This window comes from Antedon bifida, chromosome 1 (genome assembly GCF_963402885.1).
Source record: "Antedon bifida chromosome 1, ecAntBifi1.1, whole genome shotgun sequence".
Classification (NCBI taxonomy): domain Eukaryota; kingdom Metazoa; phylum Echinodermata; class Crinoidea; order Comatulida; family Antedonidae; genus Antedon; species Antedon bifida.
In genome coordinates this window covers 3,846,083-3,868,518 of record NC_136226.1, presented here as the reverse complement: position 1 = coordinate 3,868,518, position 22,436 = coordinate 3,846,083, and the positions used below count along the sequence as shown (strand labels likewise).

General features: G+C 31.5%; 3 protein-coding genes across 3 annotated transcripts; 1 reads left to right on the top strand and 2 right to left on the bottom strand.

Moving 5' to 3' along the window:
• Positions 1-1,345: 1,345 nt before the first annotated feature.
• Positions 1,346-15,277, bottom strand: LOC144838218 (vesicle-fusing ATPase-like). Its single transcript, XM_078693573.1, has 24 exons — positions 15,150-15,277; positions 12,901-13,001; positions 12,319-12,415; positions 11,939-11,978; positions 11,136-11,214; positions 10,730-10,817; positions 10,301-10,358; positions 9,840-9,981; positions 9,528-9,600; positions 9,265-9,376; positions 8,818-8,975; positions 8,391-8,465; positions 7,834-7,924; positions 7,558-7,632; positions 7,003-7,190; positions 6,520-6,615; positions 4,896-5,052; positions 4,569-4,702; positions 4,291-4,357; positions 3,900-3,979; positions 3,462-3,596; positions 3,101-3,165; positions 2,865-2,972; positions 1,346-2,528 (listed from the first exon to the last, which is right to left on the bottom strand). The coding sequence occupies exons 2-24, from the start codon at positions 12,999-13,001 to the stop codon at positions 2,516-2,518; spliced, it is 2,232 nt and encodes a 743-aa protein (XP_078549699.1). The 5' UTR covers positions 15,150-15,277; the 3' UTR covers positions 1,346-2,515.
• Positions 15,278-15,565: 288 nt separating this feature from the next.
• LOC144852456 (dnaJ homolog subfamily C member 27-like) lies at positions 15,566-18,121 on the bottom strand. Its single transcript, XM_078710270.1, has 6 exons — positions 17,977-18,121; positions 17,466-17,640; positions 17,077-17,149; positions 16,683-16,879; positions 16,236-16,306; positions 15,566-16,017 (listed from the first exon to the last, which is right to left on the bottom strand). Exons 2-6 carry the CDS (start codon positions 17,619-17,621, stop codon positions 15,936-15,938), a joined length of 579 nt encoding a protein of 192 aa, XP_078566396.1. The 5' UTR covers positions 17,622-17,640; positions 17,977-18,121; the 3' UTR covers positions 15,566-15,935.
• A 298-nt stretch (positions 18,122-18,419) lies between these two features.
• LOC144852448 (dnaJ homolog subfamily C member 22-like) lies at positions 18,420-22,197 on the top strand. Its single transcript, XM_078710258.1, has 3 exons — positions 18,420-19,135; positions 19,658-19,899; positions 20,796-22,197. The coding sequence occupies exons 1-3, from the start codon at positions 18,538-18,540 to the stop codon at positions 20,973-20,975; spliced, it is 1,020 nt and encodes a 339-aa protein (XP_078566384.1). The 5' UTR covers positions 18,420-18,537; the 3' UTR covers positions 20,976-22,197.
• Positions 22,198-22,436: the final 239 nt, after the last annotated feature.

Below are 22,436 nucleotides of genomic sequence, written 5' to 3'. Positions count from 1 at the left end.
ATCCCTGTACTATAGTACAGGGATTTTTTTCGAAAAATGGCTAATTTTCGACCTTTTTATTTTTCGACAAAAATGGGTTCTATGGTACTATAAGATGATCATAAAGCAATATATGACCATATACAGCAATAAAAACGCATAATAATTTAATTTTAAAAACTTGATATTTTGGCCAATTTTCGACCTTTTTATTTTTCGACAAAAATGGGTTCTATGGTACTATAAGATTATCATAAAGCAATATATGATCATATACAGCCATAAAAACGCATAATAATTGAATTTTAAAAACTTTATATTTTGGCCATTGTTTGAAAAAATCCTTGTACTATAGTACAGGGATTTTTTCGAAAAATGGCCAATTTTCGACCATTTTATTTTTTGACAAAAATGGGTTCTATGGTGCTATAAGATGATCATAAAGCAATATATGATCATATACAGCAATAAAAACGCATAATAATTGAATTTTAAAAACTTGATATTTTAGCCAATTTTTGAAAAAAATCCTTGTACTATAGTACAGGGTTCTCTGGTACTATAAGATGATCATAAAGCAATATATGATCATATACAGCAATAAAAACGCATAATTGAATTTTAAAAACTTTATATTTTGGAAATTTTTTGAAAAAAATTCCTGTACCATAGTACAGGGATTTTTTTCGAAAAATGGCCAATTTTCGACCTTTTTATTTTTCAAAAATATGGCTTCTATGGTACTATAAGATGATCATAAAGCAATATATGATCATATACAGCAATAAAAACGCATAATAATTGAATTTTAAAAACTTGATATTTTGGCCAATTTTTGAAAAAAATTCTTGTACTATAGTACAGGGAAATTTTCGAAAAATGACAAAATTTCGACCATTTTATTTCTGACATAACTGGTTACTATGACTATAAGATGATGATAATGCAATATATGTGCATATATGACTATATTATTGCATAATAATTGAATTTTAAAAAGTCGATATTTTGGCCATTTTAAAAAAAATATCTGTACAGAGAAAATTTCGAAAAATTACAAAATTTCGACCCTTTTATTTATATAAATTTGAAGTTTTGAGCATTTTAACAAAATAAATGTTTTTTTTTAATTTTAGATAAAAAATGACTTTTTAAAATATGTAGTATATGTCAAATTATGGTATAATGGTGTCAATAAATAAAGGGGTCGGAAAACCTATTCACCTATTGGAAAACAAACTTTACAAAAAATATCTACAAAATAATATACATGGTACTATACCATAATAGATCAGATAATAAATCAGAATTTACAATATATTTTTTTTCAGGACAACTACAAAATTAAGGCACATACAATACAAAATATCCTTCATATTATTTATATATAGCACATACTAAAAATGAAATTCATAAGTTAATAAAATACCAATAGTTTTTTTTTGATATCATAACTATAATTTTACTTTTCTCTAAAACATTGATTTTACAATACAATAGAACCTTGTACAAGACAATAATATATTAAAAATATGATGTTTAACATATAATATTTCAATGAGGACAAATTTTAATATTAGTAGATTATTTTTAAATTTATTTTAGCATAATTTCAGCTGTGTGGTTAAGTTGCTGCCCATACATATCCTGGCTTGAAATCCTGCAAGTATTAGACTGACATTCAAATACTGTAGTTTAAATTAAATCAATCGACTAATAATAATATTAACTATATTAACAAGCAATACTTTTTAACCAATATTACATTAATTATTAAACTAAAAATATGTATATTATATATATATTTATATAGAAACTGCAGGGGTAAAAGTTATTGATATTATATGAAACAATGTTTGATTAATAATATTAGGTTAAATTTAAATATATATAACATTTAAATGGAATGGTTGGATCTCGAAAATTGTTTTAAATCCTGGTGGAACTTGTGTTAAAGCCCCATGGGCTTACTTAATTTTCTGCTGCGCCATTGTATTATCTTATTATTAGAATGAAATAAATTAAAACTAAATTAATAGTTATTTTAAACTTACATACCTTTAAAGTATATTATTTATTCGGTGAATATCTAACACACATGTAATTTGATTGGATAGTGACAGCCCCAGCGTGGTACGGTTGAACAACAATAGTTATTAACATATATTCACGCACAACAAGTACTCATATTATAGTATATTACTTCACAAGGCAGCATTTGATATTTATATCTATAAATGCACAGGCATAAAGAAACTTTATTATTATTTATTAAATTAATCAATATATATAATATGCGACATTACAATGTACTGTAGATAGAACAAGAGCACACGTACACAGTTGATTCAATTTCAAACGCCATACACAGTTTTCGGTTTGACCTAGGTCAATGACCCACTCTCCTCACATAAGTACTGTTTCTCTATATTAAGTGTTGGTCACTAATATTTAATATTTCTATAATATTAATTTTATTACTAATATTAATTAATATTAATATTTTCCATTTCAGAAATAATTACTTCATGGCTCATCATGGTTTAAGTCTGAAAATCAAAATTACAAACATTTATTTAATTACAAAAATAAAAAATCACAATTACTTAAAGCTGTGTCTACACTATCAAACTAGTTCGACAAAAAAAGTATGAAGTGTCCAAATATGGTAGTGATATGTCCAAATATGGTAATAATATGACATAATTGTGTCCATATATGGGCACATCACATTAGTTTGTCACATAAAGTTTGATAGTGTAGACAGAGCTTTACAGTATAACACGTCTTTTTGGACACTACTCTTAAGGGGACACTTTGTTATGTTTTAAGGGTGTCCTTTCAATAGGAGCTCTAATGCATTTGTTCATTCATTATTCACTTACCCTCCTTCTTCTTCAAGCAGAACCAAGAACTTTGCGACTCGATGCGGTCCTTTTGTCTGGCGTGCCATCTCAATTAATGCTATAAGACGTTTGATTCCGACCCAGACACTGTGAAAGATAACAAAATTAATTAGGGTCAAACATGTAAATGCTATGTCAACCAGACGGGCCAATAGCGAGCTCTCGTTTCAGGACAGTAAACGAAAAAAAAACATTTGTATGAAGTAAATATTTACCCTTTATTACTTATTTTTGAAGATATCTCTGAAACTTCTTGTTCTGTAAATACACCCTTAAGATGCTGAAATAAGAATAATAAAACATATTGTTATTAAATACACCCTTAAGATGCTGAAATAAGAATAATATAACACATTGTTATTAAATACACCCTTAAGATGCTGAAATAAGAATAATAAAACACATTGTCATTAAATACACCCTTAAGAGCCTAATACAATGTTTATAAGTGCTTTACACACAAAAAAATGATCCATAAAAATATCAAAAGTTTACCATAAAAGATTATTAACATCAGTAAAAAAATCATATTTGGATCCTATCAAATTCATTATTCAATAACCATATAAACCGTACCTCTAAGACTTTAATAATTTCACTTCCACTAGATAAGTTAGAAACATGAACATGTTTGGTGAATGCCGGCGTCATTTCCATATTCTCAAGAACGTCTTTTCGGCTGGTGGTTCCAATAATCAATAGTTTACGCCCCTTTTAAAATTGAAAGATAGAATTCATTCAATTTATTACTCTAGACAGGAAATACCATATTTATATATGGTAAAACTCTAGCCATGGAGTACAAATCTAAGTTATTGATTGATCTGAAAGTAGTTTTAAATATGAACAACGAAAAGTATTTGTAATTGTAAGTAAGTCTGGAAATATATAAATATATCTCATTTCATATGTTTTCATTTAGTACATTTCATTTCAGATTATGAAAAAAAATTGACAAGCTAAAAACATTGGATCATAGTGAAAAAAAACAAAACATTGCTGTTGTCTCCCTACCTTGGGTGGCTGTTTTTTTAATAATACAAGCAAAGCCTGAAGAACCAAGTTTGAAAACCGTGGGCCTATTGGAACATAGTCTGTTAAAGAATAAGACAAGTTTTAAATTTAAATAATTTATGTGTACACAAATACAACTGATGATAAAGGCATACGTACCAATGTAATATTGGTTGTACATTGTACAAACTTAATGCAATTACACAATACTAATTTGAAGAGTTTTAAGATTTGATCATTCCATAAAAGTGGTCTAATGGTAGAGTGTCTGTATACCAAGCAGAAGAGGCAAGTTCGAATCACAGTTGGAGTCACTCAAGAGATTTTTTAAAATACTTTTTCTCTATTTGAATATGCTTTCATAATAAAAAAAAACAATAGGTATATATACCTAATAATCTCTCAATATCATCTATAACAACACAGCTCAGTTGCGACTTGTACGCGTCTTCAAATATCTGTGAACAAATAAAAATTCAATCACGCAATCAAAATAAATTTCATTCCATGAAAATAAAATATTAGGTAAGAACCTTATTAAAAAAATGTATGGAAATGCAGGGAACTCAAGAAACTAATTTTGTAAACCCCTAAAGAAAAAAAAGAATAAAAATATACTGTGTTAAAAAATTATGATATGTGACAAAAGATTGACCTCACTATACTGACCTTTTTGATAGCGTGACATTTGGCGCTTTCTGAGAAGCCAATCATATCTTCTGGTGAACAGATCTTTACAAAAGGAAACTCGGACTTGATTCCAAGTGTGGCAGCTAATGCCGTCTTGCCATTGGTTGGAGCGCCTGATAAAAGAAAAAAACATTTAAACTGACCAATCACAAAGCAGAACATACATGGTTGGATAAAAGATTTGTAGAGCCTCCATTTCCTTTATTTGGAGGAGATATAATATACTTGCTCCATTTACTAAGTTAGAAAATGTTCCTTTATTATTTTCACAATAAAAAACCATTTATAGCGTCTTTACGAACCTACCTTCCAAAAGTAAACTAGCCAATGGTGTTCTTTCACTTTCGAGTGCTTGTTTAATTATAAGCTCTCCATCTTCTATAACTCTTGTAACTTGAGGTCCCCAAGGGATGATACCATTGACGATATAACGATCAAAGTTTTCGTTACTCACACCAAATGCCTACAAAAAATAATATGGTTGTGTTTGTATAACACTATACAGATATTGCCTGCTTAGAGGTGAAATATAAGATTTGACATCCCCGAGGGAATGATATTATGTTCGAGGGAATATATATATCCCGAAGCGGCAGCTGAGGGATATATAATTCCCCGAGAACATAATATCATCCCGAGGGGATGTTAAATCTTATATTTTACCGATATAAAAGGCGATATCTGTTATATTATATAGCCAAGAACAAGTCTGCTGGGTTGGGTGAAGCTAGGCTAGGCCTCCTATTCTATAGTACTTGTATTGTATGTAAACAAGCCTCCTGCCTAGACACCTTACCTTGCGAAGAATAATATACAGATAATTACTAATTAATGATTCCTTGGCAATAAAATATTCACTTAAGCCTAGGTCGTTTAAATTAACAGAAGAATTTCCATCAATAAGCCTATTAATAATAATATTATAATCAGGTAGGCCGAATAAACAATTCATCGTCTTCTCTTCGAGGAGCCGAATCACCGGATGTTCAGCGCGTACTAGTTACTAGGTTACTACCGTGAGTATTGACCAATCACAAACGGTGTTTCATCACATTTAGGGAGGACTAATAACAAATGAGGGCGCTATGTATGCATAGTTTAAATAGTTTAGATGATTAATTTCTTCAAGCAAGCTGCGTGGTGCAGTGGTAGAAGCGTTGTCTTGCGATGGAGTGACAATTCCACCCAGGTTCAAGATCCAGTAGATGACTTTTGTTTATTTATCGGCAAACGCGAGTGTTGCCACACGAAAATTACACAGTCAATATCATCGAACTCGAGAATGTATATGTTTAATGACAGGGGACACGATAATTACGCGAAAATTAATCGGTCAATATCATCGTTCTCGAGGATATATACGATTTACGATCCTCGCAGCGGTAGTCATGTGACGCAGTTTCAACCAATCACGTTCACGTATTTACATAGGCTATGTAATATTACTAAATATATATAATTCCATAATGAGATTTGGGTTAAATTTGCAGAGAGCAAGTAGAGAAGAACCTCTCCTTTAGGACACCCCTATTCAGGGGACACCTCTAATCAAGGGACACCTCTATTCAGGGGACACTCCTATTCAGGAGACATCTCTATTCAGGAGACACTTCGATTCAAAAGACACCCCCATTCAGGGGACACCCCTATTCAAGACACACCCCTATTCAGGGGACACCTTATTCAGGGAACACCTCTATTCAGGGGACACCCCTATTTAGGGGACACCCTTATTCAGGAGACATCCCTATTTAAGGGACACCTCTATTCAGGGGACACCGCTGTTTAGTAGAAACTTTTCCGTGAAATTAACGACAGCATAAAAATGTTAACACTATTGCCAACTCCTTTCCAGGTGACTATTATTAACAGGACATTTTGTTGGGTCTTAAATGTGTCTCCTTAATAGAGGTTCTATTGTATACCTTACCGGTTTAATATCATGTTCCATAGCCATCACAAAATCTTGTTTAGTAATCTGAATGTTTTCTGCCGCATCATAATCAACTACTACTTTTGAATCAGCCTTCAGTGAAACAATTATCAAATTAAATTATTAATTTAAAAAATCAATTAAAAAAAACAGGCTCAGTCAGGGGAAAAATGACAAAATGCTTCCTACTTTCTAGGATTTTTTATTGTTTTGACAACTCTTGTAACATGACCACAGTGCTGATTTTGCCATTTTTCCTCTAACTGGGCTTGATAAGTAAACAAAATTAAAGGCATAAAAAGCCTACACATCGAGGCGTACACCATATAAAAAAATATGTGTAGACTTCTGGTGTGTAAAATCCGAGATTTTGCTAGGAAATGTGAATATAGGATATAATCAGTGTAGTCATAATTTGATAACTGAGCATGCGTTTTTTAAATATCTAGGCGAGGTAAAAGTGGTATAGGCTTCACATACCCTAATAACCCTGTTCATGGCCATCGACTGTGCTGCTCGTACAAGTCCAGCAATCTCAGCACCACTGTAGTTCTTCGTTTCTATTGCTAGCTCTTTGATGTCAACATCTTTCGCCATTTTGTTGTTGTCTCTCATTTTGTTCACGTAAATCTCAAATATCTGTATCCTACCCTCTTCATCTGGTAAACCTTTGGGTTTATAAAAGCACAATGTTGTGATATTTTGAAACTTGACAATTAGGTAATATGTTGGAAGACCGATCTGTGATTTTCAGATGTAGAAAACTCGAGCAAACTGCAGAAAACAAGTTTGCTTGCACTAGTCTACTCTAACAAACTTTGAGTAGGCAACCAAGAATTTGGTAAATTTTCATAGTGTAGACAAGGCTGGGATAAAAAAAAATCATATACAGTACTGTATATCTGAGAATTTAAAAATATATATTTTTTTAATAAACACTATTCTAGATTACTTTTTTTTACCTTTTACCAAACATACTCATTTTATTATAATTGTTCGCACTTTAACACTTAATATTTTATCAAACTTTCTTACTAATTTCCATCTGTACTTCGAGTCGACCTGGTCGAAGCAAAGCATCGTCTATTAAATCTCTTCTATTTGTCATTCCTTGAAAAAAAATGAATCTATCACAACATGATCGTGCATATATTTTATCATTTTATACTAAGTGAAAAAAACACACAAAAAGAAATATGTATAAAAGTTGAAAAAAAAAGCACTTAAAAGGAGTAGATTTATATCTGGATATGAACCCAAGACATTAAAATTTAGGGAAGAGTAGCTCAAGTATTCAACCACATTACTTACCAATAAGTAAAATGTTGTCCAGCTGTTCCACACCATCAATTTTAGACAGAAGTTGGTTGACAACCGTGTCATGTACACCAGTACTGCCAGACTGCAATGTATATGCATAAATTAGTGTGTTAATTTTATCTAATTATATTCAATTTAATCCATATTTTACAAAAAAGGATAAAAATGGATGTTTTTTTATGTTCAAAATTATCAAATAATATTTAATGCACACATCACATTCATGTCAATTTAAACCTTTAAACGGCCATTTTAATTGTGATTAAATAATTATTATATTCTAAAATTGGATACATTTGTAATGTAATTGTTTGCAATATACAGTATATCGTTGTTCTTGCCAATTTTCAATTACATTGTATTAAATATTGTTCATGGAAAAAGGCAGTATAATATATACAGATATATGTAATTGTATGCAAATAAATATATTGATTTTGTTTAAGATGATATACACAGAGAGTAAAGAAGACACTTAGAGTAAGTCATAATATATCGTATCAGGTTATCAATAATGTATGTTTAGCTGTGTATATATGATTACTTACCATACTGCCTCTCTGCTTACAGATAGCATCAATCTCATCCAATATTATAATATGCAAACCACTGTTTATGCCACACTGTCAATGCAATTCAAAATAAATAAATTGAGTATATATATAATTATTATTTTTGCATAATTTCTCATCTTTTCTGTTTCACATTGTGATATGAATGGTAGCAGAGGCTTAGCATAATGTTCCTTTTCCCTTTCTTTATTGTTTTATGTGGAGGTGGAGGTGGGGGTTTATTGGCTCAGTGTATATCATTTGTCACTTTCCTTATTTTTTATGATGGTGGTTTAGTTTTGTGTCAGTCGCACCATCGAATTGGCGACTGCCTCCACATCAAAGGTGCATTTTCAAATAAATTGTTTGGCCTATATTTTATAGTAGAATATCAGTTTCTGGACCAAAAATTACTAATACTAACCCTTTTTTGTTCCTCCTCAGCTGCTTGAAATAGTTTTCTAATATTTGCTTCCGATTCTCCCACAAATTTATTGAGTACTTCTGGTCCATTTACAATTTGCGGCTCACGAGCGTTTAACATTTTACCGATAGTTCTTGCCATTAGAGTTTTACCAGTACCTGAAATAGGGAAAACAATTTTGGTAATACTGTTACAAACTGACTACGGAGAGCATTTTTAAATTTACTTGCGTACAGTAGAACCCTTATCAAGGGGATACCTTCAAGATCCTGCAAAAAGTATTCCCTTAATAGGAGTGTCCCGGATTAGAAAACATATTTTTATTACTTTCCACACCAATCACAATGGAATACATTTACTGCTATGTTATGTTTAATGAAAATCTGTCTACAGCCTACACAGCTAACCCACTGTATGGGTCTACAGAAGCTACAACAATGCATTTACCTGGTGGTCCATACAATAGGATACCCCGCACGTGCTTGCCACCTATCTGTTCTACAAACTCAGGGGGAAAGACGCGAGATGCAAACGCTCTCCTAAATATGTTGGAAAATTCCTGTAAGAAAATGAATACAATATTAGTTATAAATTTTATTTTAATAGATCATTAGATTGAACTAACTCCCAATTATATTTATGATCTCAATTTATGTACTGGGTGTAAAGTAAAATCAGGGAATGGTTTGTGCTGAGAACATTTTTCTTACCTTATCCAGACCTCCAATTCCCATTTGTTTAAAATCCCAGTCAGGATTGATGATGGATTGAGCTCCTGTCTTTCTAAAAAGACAATTACATCGATTTTATGACAAATGTTATGGTAAAATGCTCACACTGTAGTACTTTATGAGGTCTTTGGTTCAAATCCAAAAAAAGGACACTTCAGTATATTCACAATAGTACAGTTGTAATATTCATTTATTCCTGAATATCTACCATATTGGTTATACTTTCTTTAAGAGCTTGAAAAATTAATTTTAATTTAAGTTTAAAATATATATATATATATAAACACTTACACTTTAGATTTTCCAGTTAAATTAAGAGCGGAATTCTCTCCTTTCTCAAATATGATCTGGCTATTACTAAGAAGTTCACCAATCTTAAGAGCGCTGGATTTACCAGACCCCGATTGACCTTTTAATATCGAAGGGTCGGCTCCTGTAAAAAAAAATGAATTTAATTATGGTACTGTGTTGCTTCATTCAATGTTTTTCATAATACTTTTGTCAAAATTCAGATTATAATGAACTTATCAACTATGATAGGCATTGGATATTATCAATGAGTGATATCATGTCTCTACTCATTTCAAGCACTATGCATGACTGATTTTCAATTAGGTGATGGAGAAAACTCTTCAATGAAATATTGTGCTAATTGTTGAATTCCTCCATGCTATAACATGAGATAATTCACTTAAAATAATAAATTTAAGAGCTCCACATTGAATGTGCAATGAAGCATGCAGTTTGCTTACCACTAATTTCTTTAACCACCAAGCTAAGCAACTTCTTATCTGCCATTTTGAATACCATCTAGGGATGAAGATGACAAATAAATTGATAAAGCAATTTATTCAAATGCTCAAAATTGAAATGCTTCAATGCTGAATTAGTATATAAAACACATCTATATTGTAATAGCTATAGTGCCATAGCAACTCGTAAACCATGCTGTTCACGCTGGGTCTATCTAATTTTTCTATAAGGTTTTTCTTTTTCTTTTTTGTTTTTAAATGACAAATTATTACACGTTGAGAAATTCTCAATTATTTTTAAATGCCAAAGGATGTACGTAATTAATTTGATCAATCACAAGCCATGAATTATTCAAACTTGTCATTGGTCAACTTGCCTGCATTGTATCTACGCCACGCTTAAATTGATGTATTTCTGTATAGACTTACCTGTTGTCCTACACTGAATGCTTTCCTCACAAACTGGATACAAAATTCCTGAGCCATTTTATCAGAATCATAAGCCTCACTGCTGCCACTAAAATAAAGAAAAAGGCAGAGAAATATAATTAATGACTAAAGGGCAGAAAAATGAAATTAATAAAAAGAAAAAAATGCTATAGGATAATGTCATGGATATACATATATGGTCAGCAAAAAATGGTGGTAAACTGACTATTTTTCATAACCTCATGGGCTTAAACATGCATCTAATAGATGATGTTAAAATAAAGCACTTCTACACTATCAAACTTTATGTGACAAAAAAATGTGATGTGCCCATATATGGACATGATGGTGTCATATCACTACCATATTTGAGCATATCACTACCATATTTGGGCACAACAGTTACCTTTTCTTTTGAAGATAGTCTGCTTCTAAAACAATCGTAGCAATCAGCTGAGTGTTTGGGTCAAGATTGTAAGGAGAAACTAAAATAAGAAATTAAAAAACACTCATCCTTTGCTTATATTTTTGTTATTCTATACAAAATGAATTCATTAATTCAGCAAATTACTTTACTGCCATAACTACATTTTCTTCTTTGTTTGTTTGTTCAATTTTAGCAAGCTTTTTTTAGGGGGGTTTGGAGGGGATTGTACACACTGTTTATAATTTCTGCAGTAATTGCAGTAGAATAATTTTTACATGATCCCTATTTTATATAGTTAAAACAGCTGTAGTTTTGATGCCGAGATGCTGAGAAACTGACCACTATGGAGAAATTTCTCCACGATAGTCCAGATAAGAGGGATTAAATTAACATAATAACTAATCAAAACACAAAGGTCATAGGTCAGAAAGGCAGACTTTCAAATGTATAAACATAAATATTGATTTTGATTCATTGAAGTCCAGTAATGGCTTAATCTATCAATACATTAGCCTGCTTCTGTCTTGGTGTTGAAATTGATATCAATAGCAGACTACAGTCTTTTCTTCCTTTTTGTGTCATAAAATATAATATGAAAATGTTGTCCATTTGTATTCTAGCACCATTTCAACGATCAACTCATAGCAATGTAGACATGTCAACTACATGCTTCTCCCCTAAAGGTCAGTGCTGTCAATTTAGGCGCTCTCTTATCTGTAAACAACAGCGGCTGTGTGTGAGCTAGTACACCAGGGTAAACCCTACGTCAGCAACGCACTTACCTTCTACATCTTGGCCAATTGACAGCATCGCCCATTTTCTCTAGAATAATAAAACATTATTACCATTTAATTTTTTTTTATTCAGCTTTAGCAAAACATAATGAAAGATTAAATCATGAAGAGCCTACAAAATAAATTTAATCTAATTTATTACTCAATGAATAAACTAAGTGCAAGGTAAAGAAAATCAAAACCCATCTCCATTTTCTCTGTATTGTGTATGTTTATATGTCATTCCTCCACTCAACACTGCAGTGATCGGACCAAGGATTGTATTCATAATCTATGTATTACAAGTAAGTCAAAATGTTCAATTCTGAGAGTCACTTATATTTTTACCTTAATGGTCAATCCAACAGTTGTAAATACATTTAACTAACCTGAACCAGACTGAAGCCAATCGAGCCGCTGGGTACCTTCTGGTCAAGAGCGATGCTAAATACATATGGACTACCCTGGACTCTTACAGTAATATGCCTTTAAAAAATGAAATAATAGAAGTATAGCTTTTCATAATTAATTGTGAAAATAATGATGATAATTTGCAATGATAAAAATATTGATTATCAATAATGTTGAAAATATATATATATATAATTTATAAATGATGAAAATATTGTATGATTTGATATGTTGATAATATGATGATAAATATGTTGAATGGATTGTATACAGTATTAATTCTTTAATTCACATCCAACAGCCAAAGGCCAATAACAGGATGTCTTAATAAAAGATATTGATATTGATGTCAATGTTGTACTGTATTAAGATGGTAAGAGTAAAAATGATAAAGATGTCTAATGGTAAAAAGAAGTTAGACAGGGTTGTTTTTGTAGCCTTAATTACAATCGATCAGGTTTCAAATGACGACGATGTCAATGATAATATCGATGATAATGTCAATGATAATATCGATATGGTAATGATGTGTTTGTGTGGTTATTATAATACAAGCTTACTTGGCATTCCGTTTAAAATCTTCTGGGCTCACTATTGCACAATTTGTGATGGATAGCTCGTCCGACGGACACCGCACCACCTTCATTGTAGTAGAAGGCATCTAAAACACAATAATAATTACAAACTTTTATTTTGTTATTTTATATTAATTTTTATATAAATCTTATACATATTGTTTTAAAGATAAAAAGGAAACACTGTAAATATAATAAAAGTAATCAATTTAATTTTACAGATAAAAATCATTTTAAAATAAATTGCAGAATCAATTTAGAAGCATGGAAGAAGCATGGAAGAAGCATAATGAAATTGCATATTGAATATCATGTGACCCAATCCTCCAATCAAATGACAAGAATCTACTCAGGTGTGTTACAGTAAAAATATTAATTTTTATACTAAGAATTAAAGTATCTTAAATATATTTATTACCGTAATGTGATTGAACAGATTTATTTTCTAATATAAAAAAATTGTAAATTAATTTAAGCATTCATTTAAAACTTTTTATCTTGCATCAATTTGTATTGTAGGCTGACCATTAATAATCAACTGAGAACAAGCCTACATGTTGAACAACTTACAGAACACAATCTCTTGTCAAAAACATGCTATTAAGCTATTACACAATTAACAGATGGAATCACAATAAATTTGAACAGAAACACAGGTTTGTGACATTTACTAGACAGTTACACTTACACAGTATTATATTGCAACAGTCATAATTATATGTAAGAATTTAAGAGGCTAAAATCATTAATTGCAAACATAAGCTAAAAATATTACAGTATATATCACAACATCTTGCTACATAATTTCAATATCTGCTATATCAAATAAAATATTCCTATCTGAGTTTAAGATTTATACAGCATCTTAAATGAGTTTGTGAACTACTGTGACAGTATAATGTTATGCATCAGAGTGTGCATCAGTAATCACAATGTTGCAAAATAGATGCATCAAGTAGTATCGTCAATCTATGCAATATTATTAAATATTAGTTACCATTTATTGCAAAATGTCTGGTAATGTTTATATTATAAATCTTATACATGAATAGTATTCACAATTAATATAATGATTTCATTTATTGTATGTTGTAAAATTCTGTACACTAGAACAGGGAATAAAATATATCAATCACAATGTACTTGGCCTATATGTAGGTAGTACAGTATGCAAAATAATAAGATTTGTGAACTACAGTATTCAAATTCAAAGGTGAATATCCCAAACAAATTGCACTATTTTGCACTAGGCAACAAAAGCAAGAAAACATTTGTAAAAGGCTTGAGCTATATGCAAAATCTAGAACACATTATGTTTAGTAAAAGCTTTTGAACCAGTCAAAAAAAAAAATTTCTGTTTTTGAGTTATTAATAAAGTTTTCCAACCTATGCAAAATCGACTCATACACTACGTTTTTAAAATAATTTATGCTAAATCAAAAACAAAAAAATTTGCACTAATTAAAGGATTTGAACTACGCAAATTGCAATTTATAGATTTACTATATTTAACATTCTTTTAAAATACCATTCCCATTTCTACTTTAAATACAAATAAGTGTCGTTTACCAATTTACTCAGATCATGTGATACGGTCGCTCCAGTGAAATAATTAGGTGCAATAATTGTTCAGAACAACTAATTTTTTTTTAATTAAACAAAATTTGTCGTAATCTTTTGAAAACACAGAAGGTAATAATTGCATAAAACTGAGTCATAAAACAGTATGATTTGTATAATTATATAGGCCTATAAGGTTTTATTTTATACCTCTTTGACATACTAAATAAGTTAGACTAACTTACTGATATTTAAATTAATAACAATCGAAAAGAAGCACATAAAATATAGGCCTAACTAGGGGCCTAACTAGCCTAGGCCTAGGCCTACAAACAATTACATCTGGAAAGCCTTACAATTAGGCCTATATTTTATTATTTAAAATTTTAAGTGACCTTCAACCAAAACCAACAAATGACATGCAATGTGTAATATAGGCCGGGTTTATGTTATTTATTTATGAATATGACGGGACCTAGGTTTGGCCAAGGTAGGCCTAGCAGCCGCCTATGATTGGGTCCTCCAAGCAGTGCCCTCCGGTCTCCCGTGCGCTCCATCCGGCCAGTTAGTTTGTAGAGAGGTGCGTCTCCTTCCAGTTTAGCCAGGCCTACTTATTAATATTTAGTCAAAACATTTATAAATGACAAAACAAAATATTCAAATTTAATACGCACCGTTTAGATTTAATCAACAACCGTTTCCGCTATAATTTACCGAGGAAAGGTTTTAACGAGCTCCAAAATATAATATTTTATTGTCCAGACTTTTGCGACTGATGTGGCCAATTCCAACACCATAAAAAATTAAACATCACGACATAAAATAGCGCCACCAGCTGCAAGAGGACAAAGTACGGGGCACAGAAAATGTATGAAAAGATGTATAGAAAAGTCGCGTTTTCAGTTTTCTTTCAATTAAAATTGAGCACGGTCTTTATACTTATTATGTATATTGCATTGATTATAATTCATTATAATATTAATAATATAATAATTTCATTATAAAATCGCAACACCGTATCACCAACTACTCTTGAGTCCTTGATTTTGTGAAACAATTAATCAAGTTGAAAAATAAAACAGAAACAGTCTCTCTATCTTAAATCTTTATTTGATACAAATAAACAGTTAAAATAAATAACAGCACTAATATATAAAAACACAAAAACGGTTTTATATTATATGATGATTGAGATTAGATGACGTCCGCCCATCACATTCATACAGCATTCATATAATGCATTATTATTATTATTTTAAAAATTTCCATGGAAGAATCATGCTCCAGGAATTCCCTAGAAGATTTAGCTCTATATTGGACAGCTCTTTATCAAATTCCAGAATACACCACTAAAACCTTTCTTTACTTCCAGCCAGACTTCGCTGAGTATGTGTACTGCCTGGCTCTGCCTCGGAAGAACGTATTCCTTGAATATGTCCCTGTTTTTGTTGTTGATGTGTTCATTCATCCATCACCTTTTTTAGAGTTTCTCGAAACATCTTATTTACACCACTTCCATTGGATGCAGAAGTTTCAAAATATCTTCAAAAGTAAAATAATCACAAGTTGAATAATTTTATTGGGGATGTGTTTTCACTGTTGTGATAAAAAACATTCATAAGTCCTATGGAGGCTACCCTAACCTAACCATACTACATGGAGGCTATATAATTCCTAATTGTATTACTAATAGGTTTCATCCTTTTTATAAATCATTTATTGTCACCTTTAAATTTTACAATCATAAAAAAGTAACTCACTGAACATTCTTTGCAGTAGCCCACCTTACAGCATCATCAGTTGACACAACTCGTTTAGATTTTTGATCGATCTAAATATATAAAAATAAATATAACTTTTCGCTAAAGAAAAACATTTAAATTTATTATATGAGTTGGTTAGGTCCTGAAGATGTCCCCTTAATAGATTTTGATATAATGTTTGCTGTGTGTGGCTCCCCGTAGTATGGAGGGTTCTATGAGGGAAGGGGGGTGAAATTACAATTTCACTCTAACCTGGTTATTGTCCAAAGTCTATAGTTATTGTCTTAATATGTTGTTAGTCTCCCAGTCAGTTTTTCAATTCGGTCTGGAAACTAGTAGTATTGTATGTATGAAACGCCAGATGTGCCAAAATATTGATTTTTTTACTAATATTACATCAAGAATCGGACCATCTACTGTAATAGACTAAATATAAAACACCACCTTGTTTGCCACTAGAACAACATGTGCACCTCCATTCCCAAATCTTGTGATCTCTTTGTACCAGTTGTCAAGACTTGTAAATGACACTGCACTGGTGACATCAAACACAAGGAGGATGATTTGAGTGCTGTGGTATAATTCCGATCGTACGTCTAGGTAATCACTGTTACCAGATAGATCCCACAAATGAACTCTTACTAAATAAAAGAAAAACTTTGAATTATCATATACACTGACAAAACCTATTTGATTTATACTGTATGTCCATGTCTTCTTCATATTCATAATGTGCTCCTCAAAATTGGACACTTTTTCTTGGAACTTTTCTTTGCTTGTAATAAGTTGTATGTTCAACATAAAGCAACAGAAACATAATTAAAAACATTATTCTTACACTCGGTGTCATTTACAGAGTATGTCTTGAATCCGTAATCCACGCCAATTGTTGGCTGATAGCCTGCTGAAAACTTAAAGAAGAAACACAATAATAACACAATTATGATAGGGTTTCCCCACTTTTATGTAATTGAGCATTAATAATATATTTTAATTAAAATTAATGGCATATGTGAATTTAAATTTTCATTCAATCAAATTTAGATTTGGGTCTAATTAGTAATAGTACTTTTGAAGAGTTGTTGTTGAATGTCATTAACACCAAGATCATTTTTCCTTCCGCATTACTGTACTTAAATCTAATGTTTACTATTTACAAATCTATTAATATTGTGCCCAACAAAAAATGGTGTGGCAGAATAAAAATATTAGTAGGCCCAATTATACCTTGTCTTCGCAAAAGTGCTTTATCAGACACGTTTTGCCTACACTGGTGTTTCCGACTGCAACAACTTTAATCCATTGTAGCGACTGTATGGTTTTTTTGCATTGTTTCTTTACTAATTCTGTTATCGATTTAGGCCTAGCTTCTGTATGGTCCATGGGTCAGTCAGACAATCATCTAAGAACATAAAAATAGATTAAAATAGCACCACAGTACAGTACATAACGGACATTTCTGCCACTGGGTATGGAACGCCAATATTTTTATAGTGCAACCACCACTGGCGGCCGATATAACGTCGGCGGCCGAAATAATAAGACACCGCATCTGAACCCTAATCTAAAAAACTACTACTCTAGGCCTACTCACTACTTAGGCCTAAACTAAGGCGTATAGCCTACTATAAGTTTACTAGGTAGGCCTAGCTAGGTCTAAAAAAAATTACAAAGTTGACGCCGATTAGCGCCGATAATAAGAAACACATGACCAAATCATCATGGCGCAAGAACATACTGATTTATTTATAGAGTGTGAACACATTTTTTTGGAAATCCCGTCGCGTTGTTTATTGTTTCCCTGGTTTTTTAAATTACTATGCGTATTCGACTGGTTATGTATGCGTTCCTCAAAACTGCTCACAACAACTAGAAGTCATAGGAGCTAGATCTTCTCAAAATATACCAATCGAATGTGCCTATTGATCAAAAGATTGTGCTATGGAAAGCGCATTATGACAAATATGTTTTTTTTGGTGTGTGGATACTTTTTAAATCTAAGTATTCATTGCATCTTGCAATATATTTTCATAAAAATAAATTGACTGACATTTGATTGCTTTATAAAGATTCAATATTAAGGATTTTTTAAAGATATTTGTTTGACCATTAAGTATTTTATGTTACCAACTTTGCGCGCCATACGTGATTGTTATCTTGCTTGACGGAAAAATCAACAAATCAAAAACTGGCACGATGGATGTTTACTTCGTTGCGCAATTTGACATCTTATGATTAAAATAACAGAATGGTTTGAAGTTTTTACCATTTATTTATTCTACCTTTCCTTCTTATAGCTATGTCTAAATCAACGTTAATCACCTACTTGTTATGGCTCATCGGAGGCTGGTTCGGCATGCACCATTTCTACCTTGGCCGAGACCGACAGGCTTTCGTGTGGTGGTGTACTTGGGGTGGATTCTGCCTAGGCTGGGTGAGGGACTTATGGCGAATCCCGTCTTATGTTGATGCTGCTAATGAAACCTATGAATACATGGATTGGTTGACATCACAGTTACGAAATGACAGAAAACCACGATTTAGCCTTTCAAGGTGGATAGGACAACTCGTATTTGCAACGTTTTGTGGGTACCTCGTTCTTTGCGCAATACCAGAAACTTTAACTCCAAACGTAGTAACACTTTTGCAGTTTGTTCTTGTACCGTTCAGTGTTGCAGTTGCGGTTTATATAGTGGGAAACATTGGAGAGGAAACGGGATCATTTAAATATTCTTTACTTGGAGCGTACGGTGCGTTACTCATCCTGAGGGAGCCCACTGCTATCGCCTCAGTTGTAGTTGCAAGCTCTATTTTATTCCAAACAACGAAGAAGTACAAACGACAAATTCGACCTCAAAGAAGTTGCTGCAAACGATTTACACAATTAGCTTTTGGTGGTAAATAATTGTAAATATTTATGTACAGTAATACGTGATACGCAATTTGCAATGCTCTATACATTGTACTTTATACTTTGAAATTGCATAATTTGTTGCTCAATTTGAGCATCAAATTTGAACATCAAATATAATATTAGCAAAGAATGTACAAAAGAGTGAATATCTGTCTGTGTCAACCTCAAGTGACCTCATTTATGATGAAGCTGTCGCCCCCTAAATACCAACTTCCACGTAAAATTAAAGAAAGATTTTAAATACAGTGTCGACCGGTGTGATTGGCTATTAATTGTCTTGCCTTGCGGAGGCTGCAAAAAAACAAAGTTGAAAAGACTTGTATGGAGTGGAATTTTTTTTTTTTTATCACAGTATGGTACAGTAAATCTGAAAAAAAAAAAGAAGTATATTGTACAGTGTGATTGTATAGACTGATGTACAGATAGATAAATATTTTAGATTTGCAATTCCCTTTAAATAAATAAATACATGTTTGCTAATGTATTGACTTTTTACATTTAACAGGTTTAATTGTAATGTGCCTATGGAGTTCGTTTCTATTGTACAATGCAACTGTCACAACATCTGACGGTGAAACGGTGTATTTACACGAAGCAATTAACCACTTTTTCGAGTCGCCCTTCTGGAAAGAACTTAAAAATGTTGTGTACGAACTGATCCAAACAGGTTGGAAAATCGGATGGAAGAATATGTATAATGAGTTTGTAGAGGCCTTAGATCCACAAGGGGAGACAAATGCATATAAGGTTTGTATTGCGCAGTCCAACATGATATCATAAGCGACATTATCCAAATTCAATTTGATCAAAACATTATTCATTTTCTTCTTACAATAAAAATGGATAGTCACTTTGACCAAGGCAATCTAACAACAGGACACTGAGCTCGCCTGGCCAGTCCTTTGATCTTATGTCTGGCTGCGACAAATACCAACATTACTGTACTATGTACAGGGCGTGGTGTCTTTTAATAGGTGTGGAACTGAGCATCCTGTTGTTAGATTGCCTTGCTTTGACCATGTTGAAATTACGTAGGAACGATAATTATCGGAAATAAAATTAATATTAATATTTCCTTTTAAAAAGAGAAGTAATTCTGCTACAGTACATGAGAACAATGGATAAAACAAAAATTATGTAGAAAAGAAAGCCGCACTTCAAAAGGCAAGCCTGCGCCAGAGGAGCAAAAAAGACATTCTTGCTCTGTACATATCACTTTCATAATCATAATCTAACCAGGATACAACCTTGTTCTAAATAGATTACAAGAAACCTGTATGATTTTATTTAAAGATCATAGGATATTAATGTTCATTATTAAATACAGTAATAATATTACTCTTGTTAGACATCAACGATTTAGAAATTTAGTGAAAAATGACCGTTATAAAGGAAAAAAATATTCCAACTACGTCTTCTATGATATGAAAAGCCCACTATTCAAAATATTATTTAAATGACAATATTTTAAATGACAAAATGAAATTATGTCTAAATGAAAAAAATTCCATGACAAAAATATTAAATGACAATTTTAAAGGACAAACTAATACATGACAATATTAAATGACAGTACTGTACTATTAAATGACACTTTAAATGACAATTTCAAATTTTGACAGTGTTTTCTTTTCTTATTACAGGTCCTTGGTTTAACTAAAGGTGTTGAAAGAGAGGAGATCACCAAACATTGTCGGAGGCTATCCAGAGAATGGCATCCAGATAAACATAAAAAAGGCAAAGAAGAAGCGCAAGAAATGTTTATAAAAATCCAAGATGCTTGTAGTACTTTATTTGCCATTCACAAGAAAAGAAAACATTAAAAATAGTGTCTTCTGAAATGAAAAATATTTTTTTGTCGAATCTACATGGTATGACAGCAAAGAAATTTTGTATGTAACATTAAGATTGAAAAATGTAGATAGAAGATAGTGTTGTGGTTAGTGTACGTTGGAAAAGATTCTTCTCCTTGAGGAATGTATACACATGTGCGTTTTTGTGTAACAAATATGTGCCATTTATGTTCATTCCTATAGTATTAGGACAGCAGCACAACTAAGTTGACCAATCAGAAGCGAGAGTTCATCTGAACTAGTCATAATAGTCAAATTACTTGTGTTGCGTCCGCATATAGTTTTGTATGTCAGATCTAATCTACATTCCCTTTGTGCGTTGTACATGGCATTATATACACCCATCGTTTTCCAACGACTGTTATAGTGAGTAAAGTGTAGTTCCTGTACTGTGTAAGCCAGTTAAAAATCATTCCTAAATGATACCAAATATTTGTATAGACTGTATTTCGGATAAATAATGTTAAAGTAACCAAGGCTTAAACACAGAATCTTACGCGGTCACTATATAACATTAGGCAACTTTGGAAAGCTCAGGTTAGTATTAAAATGTTAAAAAATGTGTAAAAAAAAACCAATAATACTTCCTGTTGTAGTAATTTATATTAAGTATAAGGATCATTGCAATAATTGGACCTATTTTTAGTTACTGTAAGATATTTTAAATCTGAAAATGCTGAATCCAAAAATATATAAACAAAACTAAAACTATTATGTCGTATAGATAAAAAAAAAAGAGGCTAGATTTGAAACCCTGAAATATTTAGAAATATTTTTAGGATTGTATTAGAAACTAAACACAATAACAGAATTTTAACAATCAGTGCCTTAAATAAAATATAAAATAAGTATAAACATATTCAAACTTCAAATCAAATCATATTTTAGACTAGTATATTTTTTCTTGCTAATTTTGAATTTGTTGTGCAGTATGAGTGAATGAATAAACAATAGTCAATATTATATTTGAATTAGAACTGTACTGCACTTTTATAAATTTGATAGATATTAATATAAATACAGTAGTATTAATTGTTGAACAATTTAAACTAATCTAATTATTGTATTTTTTCCTCATGTGTGCTTCAAATATTAAGATTAAATGTCTTTCAAAAGAAAAAGATTATGTAATTGTCTACTAATTAACTACATAATTCAAAAGATCTAAAAGAAAAAAAGGCAGAAGAAAAAAAAAGCAAAAGCTTGTGATTGTTAAGCACAAAAGAACTGAAAAGAAAATAAAATACAAACAACAATGGATATTAACAACATCAATACAACTTATGTGTGAAATGATTTCAAACAAACATTTAAGCCCAACTCGACTTGACTCGAGTCCTGACCCGAACAAGACGACTCATCAGGCCCTGTGTACGATGCTGTCTGAGTTGGGCTTAAAGTGCTGATTCCAATTTTTAATTGCAAAATAAA